Here is an 11032-nt window from a genome sequence, read left to right on the forward strand (position 1 = left end):
TCTCTCTCTCTCTCTCTCTCTCTCTCTCTCTCTCTCTCTCTCTGTGTGTGTCTCTGATTCTCTCTGTCTCTGCCTTTCTAATGCAGGGGAGGGGACAGACACAGGGCCTCACTCGTGACAAATAAGAACTCCCCCACTGATCTACACCCCATCCTTCAACATCCTTGTGGATGAAAATTGACAAAAGGGGACAACTAGATGCTTAAGGGAAGAGTCTCATTTTCCCAACGGTCTCATCCTGGGTTCTATTATTAGCGCCACTGAATACAAGGAACTGAAGCCTAAAGAGACTGACTAATTTGTTCAAGGCCAGGTTTTATGAGAGGAGACTTGGAATTTAAACCTGGAAAATCTGGTTGTGGAGCCAGAGAGTTTGCCTCCAATGTGCGCCTCCCAGCTGCTGGTGACTGGCTAACACTGTCAGTCACTGTCTCCCTGGCCAATTCAGCCCAGAGAGGGACAGCAGTGGGACCACAAAGCATATCACAGTGCTTGAATCCATGGCTTCTTCTTTAGAGCTGGCGTTTCCTGAAAGACTATGTGTCCTCCCAGTATTCTTGTGTGTTTGTTTGTTTGTTCTCTCTGTGTGTGTGTATATGTTTAGTGTGTGTGTATGCGGTGTGTGTGTATGTGGTATGTGTATATGTGGTGTGTGTATGTGCATATATGTGTGTGTATGTGATAAGTGTATATGTGGTGTGTGATTATGTGTGTATGTGGTGTGTGTATGTAGTGTATGGTGTATGTGTATGTGTATATGTGTGTATGTGGTGTGTGTATGTAGTGTGTGTATGTATGCGTGTATGTATGTGTATGTGGTATGTGTATATGTGGTGTGTGTGTATGTATGTGTGTGTACGTGGTGTGTGTGGTATGTGTGTATGTGATATGTGTATGTAGTGTGTGTATGTGTTTGAAGTGTGTGTATGTGTATGTATGTGTGTGTATGTGGTATGTGTATATGTGGTGTGTGTGTATGTATGTGTATGTATGTGGTGTGTGTATATGTGGTGTGTGTGTGTATGTGGTGTGTGTGTATGTGGTGTGTGTATATGTAGTGTGTGTATATGTAGTGTGTGTGTATGTGGTGTGTGTATATGTAGTGTGTGTATATGTAGTGTGTGTATGTGGTATATGTGTGTGTATGTGTGTGTTGTGTGTGTGTTTCATATGGAATGACGCAGCAAGTCAGGGCCTCCCTGGGAAAGCAGAGGAACTCAAACTCCACTCCTGCCGAAAACAGCAGTTAAGCTGCAGAGTGGTTTGGCACACCTGTAACTCAAGTGCTATGTGAAGTGGAGGCAGAAGGATGGTTGGAGCTTGCTAGCTGCCAGCCTAGCTCCAGGTTCAGCGAGAGACCCAGGCTTGAGGGAGTAAGGAAGAGATTGACAGAGCAAGACTCCAGTATCTTCCTCTGGCCTCTGTGCACAAACCACACATGTGCATTCACACACATACACAGAGACACATACAATGTACATATACACTCACAGACATACACACAACACAGACACACACATGTGTGTACATATATACACACACACAACACACACATATAAACACATGTACCACACATACACACCACACACATTCATACACACAACCTGCATATATACACATACACTGCACACAAACACATATACACACAACACACACACACACATATATAAACGCAACACACACATATATGTATATATATTATATATACATATGTAATATATTTATACTATATGCACACACACAACATGCATATACACACATACACATGCAAATACACAACAACCACAATAATGAAATAGAAGAGGGAGAGCACTAGATTAAGCACACATGATTTCCTGTTGTAGTCCATCACTGATCTATTGGTAACTATGGAAACCATTCAGTTGTTTGTGCCTTTAGTTTCTCTGATGAGTGAAGCTATGTTGTCGTATAGTCACAGGTATGGCTTTGAGGAACAAGTGCATAAAATCTCGTGCAAGGATGAGGACCTCTGTTCAGATCCCTGGCATCTACACAAAACCTTTCGAGGTAGGGCAGAATGAGGAAGCTGGGTCCCAGAGGCTCGTTGGCAAGTCACTCTAGAGGAACTGGCAAGCTCTAGGTTCAGTGAGATGCCTCGTCTCAAAAAAACTAAGGTGGAGAGGCAGCTGAGGAAGACATCCCCATGTCAACTTCTGGGATTCACACATGGGTAAAGTGCACCTACACATATGTGTGCAAACACACACACACAAACATACACAAGTGCTGCCATTAAAAACAGCCCTACCTTTAAAATCCAGGCCTGGCTAGTTTTTGTCAATGTGACACAAATGAACTAGAGTCACCTAAGAAGAGAGAACCTTAACTGAGGCGTTCTCTTCCTCACTGTGGCCTGTGGGTATGTCTGTGGAGGGATTTTTTTTCTTTTGACTATTGATTGATGTAGAAGGCCTGTTCACAGTGGGCGGCACAATCCCTAGGCAGGTGGTCCTGAGCCATAGAAGAAAGGTGACTAAGCAAGCCAGGGCAAATGAGGCTGCAAGCAGTGTTCCTCTGTTGTCCTTGCTTACATTCCTGCCCTGTCTTCCTTCAGAGATGAACCCTGGTCAGGACCCATAAGCCACAGCCACAGAGAGAGACCAGGGTGTATCCTTACCTTGTTGAGACAGAATAAGTCACGTTTGCTCTTGAGGTAGTTGGACAGGTTTCCGTATTTGCAGTATTCCACGATCACCATCAGAGGCCCTGCAGCCCAAACAACACATGCTTAACCACACCAGGTCAGACAGCCGTTCGACAGCTTCCGGTCAGCCCTCGAAACCTCAAACCAACCTGGTTTTATATGGGTAGGGCCCGAGAGTGCACCTGAGACTAGAGGCCATGAGTCAAGACCTCGATTCAGCCTCTGTGGCACGAAAACCCGCCTTGTTAATATAACCGAGAACATGGCCCTCTTCCAATAAAGTTTTATGAACACAGATATTTAAATGTCAACAAACAAAATACTCCTTTTCTCTTCTTCCCCAACCCCGATGATTCAAAGAGAGCAAGCCATGCTGAGCACAGAGGCTACTGCCCTCTTCCTACCCTTCTGCAGTGAAAACAGTTTGGGGGGAAGGAAAGCACCCCCTCATCCCTCAGGGTTCCAGAAAGGAAGTTGTTTCTAGAGCTGGGGTCTCCCCACCAAGGAGCAGGTTTGGCTGGGGCTCAGATGCCCAGCCTTGGAGGCTCACATCTCAAAGGTACAAGGTTGAGGGAGGCAGAATGCTGTCACTGGGGCAGGCGCTCGACTTATGCAAGGTTAGGCGCTATGGGGAACTTGTCTGGTTCATGAGGACTCTTTCTGGCCTCCCAGCCCTTAGCGTCTCCTTCCATTGGCTCCCTTTTTTTCTTCCCCATGCTCCTCCACCCCTGCTTCATGTTGGGAAACTGAAGACCATTTATTGTACAACTCCTTGGTGCCACTGGTATGACTTGAGCATCCGTTCACACCTACACCCAAGTGTGAACCCTTGCCCCAGGGGAAGAGAGACCAGCAAGGGCATACTGGGCTCAACAGTTTATAGCCCAGCCATGTTCCTGTTACCTGTCTTGAGAGCTGGTCAGAAAGGAGGGCCCCTCTGGTTATTTCCTATGTTACAGCCACCCTGTGTGATTGCTGGGAAGCTGCAGGGGGTATGTAGCCTCTTGGTTTTTTTTTTTTTTTTTTTTTGGTTTTTTGAGACAGGGTTTCTCTGTATAGCTCTGGCTGTCCTTGAACTCACTTTGTAGACCCGGCTGGCCTCGAACTCAGAAATCCACCTGCCTCTACCTCCTGAGTGCTGGGATTAAAGTTGTGTGCCACCATGCACGGTGGTGTGTAGCCTCTTAAACCTTTACCATCTCATGTTCAACTCCCCCAGTCATCCTGAGAGAAAAGGCCCTCCATTTGACCTAGAATATCTAAAATGGAGTGGCTTTCTAATGATGAAGGACTGGGTGGCCATTCTCTGGGGGCGGGGTGAGGGAATAAGTCTTGTGAGTAGAGAGAGCTCCCCTTTCAGCAAGACAGATGGCGCAGGCCTCCTCCGTCTCCTTTACCTCCTTGCTTCGTGCAGGCTCCCAGGAGGTTAACCACATTCAGATGATGGCCGATGTGGGTCAAGATCTTGAGTTCAGTCATCAGAGCTTTGTACTCACTGGCTGTGGCCCCCTCTGTGTGAGAAGCAAGGAAAAGTCAGGGCTCTGGGACAATGGGGCTGCTTCCGCACTGGAGGCCGCGTGCCTGCCACCCTTGTTTGTCCTTGCTTCATTAACTTCCCCACATTCTGCGAAAGGCCAAGTCACCAGCCAGACTGTTTTTATTCCTCCCACTCTGCCTGAGCCAACATCCTTTGCACTGCACTGAGGCCCGCCGTGTGGATGGGGTTAGTCACCGGACGTTTCCTTCTGGTGGACCTGGCTGTGCCGACAATGTGCTGACTCAGAACTGGCACCTCACGTCCTCGGCTTTCCAGAAGCCTCCCTTCTAGCAAAAGCAGGTGAGGCAAGAGCCCTGCAGGCAGGGGGCCCACCCACACCTTCCCTCTCAGTCTCCTTTCTAGGGAGTCACCAGGAAGGAAGGAGGTTGGGGGCCTCTACGATGTCAGGCTAACTGCTTATGTAACACCTTGGAACCGTGTTATTTTCTCTTTAGCCACCTTCACGCCTGGAATGCAAGGGCTATCTCAGGCAACAAGGATTTGTGTTTTCCAGCTTCTTTTTAAAAAATGTGTATAGCCTTGTGCTTGCACCATGTGTGTGCCTGGTGTCTGTGGAGACCAGAAAAGGGCACCAGCCAGGACCCTCAGCACTGGAGTTATACATGGTTGTGAGCCACCATGTAGGCATTGGGAATGGAACCTGGGTCCTCTACAAGAGCAGCAAGTGTCCTTAACATCCCCCGACCCCCCTTTAACTTCACTCTTGGGGATGATCTGTACCAGTCCAAGAACCAACAGTCTAGATTCTAGACTGAGTCCCGCCTGCTCTCTTTCCTATCATTCATTTTTGAGGTATTCATAATCTTAGTTGTTTTTTTTTAAAAGATACTAAAAAGTATTTCTGTAAAATATTCCAACAGTATGAGTATGGAGATCAGTGAAGGGGCGTGTGTGCACGCATGTATATGTTCACCCGTGCATGTGTATGTGTACATGTCTGCAGATATGTGCACGCAGGTGGTTACAGCACAGTGGCAGAGCCCAGCTCTAGCGTGTGCAAAGCTTTTCAGCACCGGAAAAGACAAATAATAAGAGATCGAAAGTCAGCGTAAGGAGTCTGAGGTGTTAGAGTAAAAAGCGCAAGTCACTCCAATCTGCTTCCTCGAAGCAGCCATGGCCAACAATGTGAGCTTCAGACCCTTCCATATGTACTTAAAAATACCCACCGAGGGCTAGCTCAGTGGCTCAGTGAGGAAGGAGCTTGCTGCTAAGCCTGGTGACTTGAGTTCGATCCCCAGAACCCATGTGTGGAAGAAAAGGACTGACTCTTGCAAATGATCCTCTGACTTTCCTCTCTCTCTCTCTCTCTCTCTCTCTCACACACACACACACACACACATGCAGATGCTCACACACGCAGACGCGCACACACGCAGACATGTGCACACACATTGATTCACTCCCCCTTTTTATATCAGATTCTTCTCATCCTGCTTTATTTATTTTTCTTTTATGTGAATGCTGGGAATTCAACTCGTCCTCAAGGACAAGGACAAGAAGGGCTTGTCTCCTCTTAGTCATCTCTCCAGCCCTCTTTTCATTCCTTTTAATGGACGGATGTGTTTCTTCTGACATGTATAGTCTTCAGTTGGGTGTCTCTCTGTCTGTGTGTCTGTCTCTGTGTGGCTCGTCCAGGCAGGTCCTGTGTCTGTGTGTGTATGTGCATGCCAGAGGACAAACCCAGGTGTCATTCCTCAGGATCTGTGCACACCATGTACTTTGAGACAGGGTCTCTCTGTGGTCTGGAGCTTCATGGACTTGAACTCAGATCCTTATGGTTGTACGTTAAACACTTCATAGACCAAGCTATCTCCCCTGCCCCTCTTCATCCTTCCTTCCTTCCTTCCTTCCTTCCTTCCTTCCTTCCTTCCTTCCTTCCTTCCTTCCTTCCTTCCTTCCTTCCTTCCTCCCTCCCTCCCTCCCTCCCTCTCTCTCTCTCTTTCTCTTTCTCTTTTCTCTTTTTTTTTCTATTACAAACACCAGAACATCCCAGTGTGAGTGTGCTCAAAGGCAAAGGTTTCTGTGGAACACAGTCCTGGAAGTGGGTCAAAGGTGTGTGCACTTAATATTGTAGTAGATATTGATATGTTATTTTATTAAGATGGAATTTTTTTAATAATAACCAGATAAACTCAAAGCCCCAGTGGGGTAGGACTGGCTTACAGTGTCTGCTCGACAAATATTTTTGGATAAATAAACAGCGTGATTAGTTTTCTCATTTTGGACATTTTTTTTCCCAAACGGACAGTTTTCCCAAAACTCCAGAAAGTTTAAGGCTATGCTCAGGGACACACTGAAAGAGCTTTTGACTATGCCCTTTGCTTGGCATCATGTTTTTTTTTTTCTACTTTCCCTGGAACAGAATGTAAGCTACTTTAAGCAAGAAAGTTTGGGGGATAGTTTTTATTCTACTGACAGAATTCTAGGGCGAGGGTGTTATGGAAATCTTTTTTCTGTCAATGCTGACAGTGGAAGGAAGATGCCTTTATACGGATTAATTTACTCTTATTTTATGTATATGATCATTTGCCTGCATGTATATATGTGCAGTGTGTGTGTGTCTGATGCCCGTGGAGGCCCGAAGAGAGCCTCGGATCCCCTGGAATTGGCATTACAGGCAGTTGTAAGCGGCCATGTGGCTGCTGGGAACGGAAGCTGCATCCAGCCAGTGCTCTTAACTGCAGAGCCATCCATTCAGCCCTGAGTTTACAAATAGATATCACACATGATTTCTGGATTACATAGAAGAGATCAGCCTTGGAAACAATCTCAGGTTAGACTTCTCTCTTATCATTTAACAGTCCCTGAAGATGGTATCCCTTTTTGGCAAGGAGAAAAAGCTGGGGTCAGCAGCTTAGATGGCTAAGCCTTTCTGAGCCACTTTTCCTGTCTGCAACTGGGGAATAACACTGCTCATCAACAGGGTAGTTGGCCGAAAAGATGTTGGTGTCCAGCCTGATTCTTTCCCCAGCAGAAGACCCGCGGATGTCACTTCTCCTCAGAGGACAGTGCTGGTCTGATGGCATTCTCACAGAAATGCCCACTCCCATCTGGGTAGTCTGTTCCCAAGCAAACTCCTTATGGCAAGGGGAGCGTAACAACTGTGGGTATTTACGGTGTATGCTACACTACAGGGTATATGTATAATGTGTAGTGACCTAATTCAGTAACATTTCCTTCTCCTTGTTTGTTGGTTTGCAGTGGAAGCTTTTAAACTCCTCTCTTCTGGTTCCTTATAAAAAATATAAAAAGCATACTGTGTGGGCCTGGAAGGTGGCTCAGTGGTTAAGAGTGTTTGCTGCCCTCTTAGGGGACCTGGGTTCAGTTCTCAGCACCCACTCTGGGCACCTACCTCACAACCACCCATAGCTCTAGTTCAAAGATCATTTTCCTATGGACAGTTCCGGGTCGTTCCATTGGCAAGGTTTATTCTGAGCTAGTACAGCTGACTCTACAGTCCAGGCACACAGAAGCCCTGGCTGAAGCAGAGAGAACTCATGTGTTCCTGGGGTACATGAATCTTGCTCTGACATGGAGGGTGCAGAGAGGTGAAAGGTGATTGACAGCCAGACCCCGGCATATGGCACACCTACCTTTCAACATCTTCACAGCCACAGTCCGGCAGGTGGGTGATTTCTTAATGCCAAATGCAGAGGCTTGAACGACTTTCCCAAAAGCCCCTCTTCCGAGCGATTTGCCTACAATAGAAGAGGGTCTTGGTTTGTTTGCAAAGCCAACAGCGAGTCTGAGTCTTTTCTGGGAAGGAAATGCTGCCTTGCATGTGTTACGCAAAGTGCGCATCTTTGAAAGGGATTCTGGAATGGAGTGACCCCAAAGGAGCACTAACCCAAAGGAAGATGCCCCTTCCTCTGAACTCATTCATCTGCCTCTGGGCACCCCACCCCCACCCCACCACATCCTTCAAGATGGGTCTAAGCTTCTAGAGCATTCAGTGAAGGAAAGTGGCCATTTCCACTGGCCATAGAGTCTCCCAGAGGGAGAAAACACCAAACCCAGGGAGCGTCTCTCTGTTCCATGACTAAGATGTTTCAAGCCCTCTTTCTTGTCACTGAGGTCATTCCCTACGTTCTCTGTAAAATGGATATATGTCGGTGACTACTGTTGGTGTGACGATGCCTTGGATCTCAAGAATAAGCACTTGGTCGTTTCTCAGACTTCCGTGCTGGCCAGAGCATTTCCTGGTAGTTCTTATACGGGTATACAACCATTACAAGCCCTTGTGGTTTTCAGAACATGAGCCATCAAACATAGGTAGCAATTTGCTTCAACCCCAGAGAGGTGATTACCAAAAACTGTAAGAAAGCAGGGTATCTTTTGTGGTGCCTGTACTGTTTTGCTGTAGTAACTATTAATCCATGGCTTTCCTCACTCTTGGATGAGCCAACTTGACTCAAAAAGGGAAGGCCACTGTCTGAACTGCCAAGTCCTTGGTGTGATAACTGGTATAAAGGAGACGCTGTCCAGTTACAGCAGAATGGAGAGCCATGTTAGGACTGGAGGTTAGCAACTAGGGAGCCCTGTGGACTGGAGGTCGGGGAGCTGAAAGCCTCTTAGGTGGAATCTCTCTGGAATTCCGCGTTTCTTTTCTATTTAGGTCCCGCGTTTGCACAGTTAGGAAGCTAAATAGAGCCACATAAGAAAGCAGCTGTCCTTAGCATTATAGGCAGAAAGAAGAGTAGACCATGAAAGTCAACTTCTTTCAACTCTTCTGTACTCTGATGTAATGGGGTAGGGGATAGAATGCCATTGGCCAAAAAAGAATTCTGCCAGTTAGAATGCTAATTTAACCCTTCTTTTCCATTCCACTCTCCTTCCTCAGACTGCCCTGCTAATAAACGTTCAGTTAATTTAATTAGCTTTCCTTTCTCTAGTTCCTTCCCCCAAAGGATGGATGGATATATATATATATATATATATATATATATATATATATATATACTCATGTTTGTGTGTGGTTGGATGAATAGATAGATAGATAGATAGATAGATAGATAGATAGATAGATATTTTTGTAGGCTTTGTGACAAAGCACAGATCATGTCTCAGCCCTTGTCTACTTATACACAACTATGTTTTGCTGCAGCTTCAAGTTGACTGCCCTCCGTGAGGCATTCGGGCAGTTTCAGTGATGAGAGTTGTCTCCTGGGACTCACTCTCCTCAGTAGGGCCATACTAGGAGATGGCGTGGCTTTCCAAAGTCAGACATGTACAGCTGGTGACTACTGAACCTGATTCTTCTCAGAGCACGCAACAGGGACAGGGACACAGTCACACATCCTTTCATGTAAAATGGTCTGAGCCAGAAGGACTCTAAGTTAAAACAGAAGCTTAAACAGTGACCCCCAAAAGTGCTGTGTGTGCATCCAAGTTGGATAGGGGAGAGTTCTTTGGGGGTCTCCTGACTTTCAAAACAAATGGCATATTTTGGTTGAGGGTTATTACAGTGTTGTCCTTTAGCCACATTCTGCCATCTGATAAGCATCTGGAGCCCAGGAAACACTGGGATAATCTCTCCACACACTCCAAAGGCCTTTCTCCACCCCTACATATCCCTTCCCAGCCATCCCTGCACATTCCACACTTTGTGTTAACAGGCATTTGGGGGTTCTGCTTCCATCAGTGGGAACAAGTTGGTCTCACTGGGCTGCCCCATAAATCGACATGACGCTTTCGCAGGCTCTGTGATCATCTCGTGCATTGGAATCTGACTTCAGATCCCTGGTTCTAGTTCCAGTGAGACTGGTTCACACTGGACTTGACCTAGCCGCAACATTCCCTTTCCCTGGAATTCTTAGCGTTGTCTGGAATGCCCCACACTAGGTTCAGAAATGTGTTAGGTCACTGTCATGCAATGCAAGGGTAATGGAATGGCCGTGACGAGTCCCTGTCACTCTTGGGAGAGGGCAGGGCAGCATGAGCTTGGCCCCTGTTATGTTTTCAATATGAAATGTCCTCCACAGACTCAAGCATTGCATGAGAGCTTACTCCAGAGCTGGGGTTGCTATTTTGGGTCGGGGGGGGCTCTAGAAACTTTAAGAGGTTGTCTGAGCTGGAGGATTTAGGCCACAAGGAGAGGTTTTGTGAGGGTATGTTCTCCATTGCCCTGGTCTGCCTATCTCTGTTTCCTGTCTTCTATGAAGCAAGGAGCAGCCATGATCACAGGCTTCTGACATCAGGATGATTTGCTGAGTACAATGCCAGGCTGAACCTCCTGAAACCATCACCACTACCACCACCACCACCACCATCATCATCACCACCACCACCACCACCACCACCACCATCATCATCATCATCATCAAGCAACAACAACAACGAATCTCTTCCCTTCCTAAGTTTCTATTAGCTACTCTGGCCTCCATGACCAAAGCTAACTAATCCAATGCCACTGCTCTTTTGAAATCAAGGGAACTGATCTTATTGGCTGTGGTGATTACTCAGCCCCAAACTTCCCGTGTGCTTTTCCATGTTAGGCAACTTCTCCTGCACGTTGCTTTCAAATAGAAGTATTCTGTTGTGTCAGACAGCATCCTGTACGTTTATGGAAGTTGAATCCTCTCCCGGGGTTAGTAAGGAATTGGGAAGGAGTCAGGAAGTTGTCCATGTTCCCCCCACCCCCACTCCCCACTCTTGATTTCAGCAATCATACTAACATCAAGCTCCAACTGGACAGGCAGGCAAAACTCCAATGTGCCTTCTACAAGGCTGGACATTGTAGCCAACAGAGAAGACACGGCTAAAATCACCACTCGGTCTGTATGTTTCTTCTTTCTCTCTCTCTCTCTCTT

General features: G+C 46.7%; 1 protein-coding gene across 1 annotated transcript in view; it reads right to left on the bottom strand.

Annotated features, from left to right (window-relative positions):
- The window catches only part of Flt1 (fms related tyrosine kinase 1), a 163535-nt gene that overhangs the window by 24801 nt on the left and 127702 nt on the right, over positions 1 to 11032 (bottom strand). The window contains exons 18-20 of the mRNA XM_021162004.2: positions 7817 to 7921; positions 4063 to 4176; positions 2639 to 2727 (exon numbers count right to left, since the gene is read on the bottom strand). Of these exons, the coding sequence (XP_021017663.1) occupies positions 2639 to 2727; positions 4063 to 4176; positions 7817 to 7921 (308 nt within the window). The remainder of the gene's footprint in view (positions 1 to 2638; positions 2728 to 4062; positions 4177 to 7816; positions 7922 to 11032) is intronic.

The sequence above is a fragment of the Mus caroli genome, chromosome 5 (genome assembly GCF_900094665.2).
Source record: "Mus caroli chromosome 5, CAROLI_EIJ_v1.1, whole genome shotgun sequence".
Taxonomy (NCBI): Eukaryota; Metazoa; Chordata; class Mammalia; order Rodentia; family Muridae; genus Mus; species Mus caroli.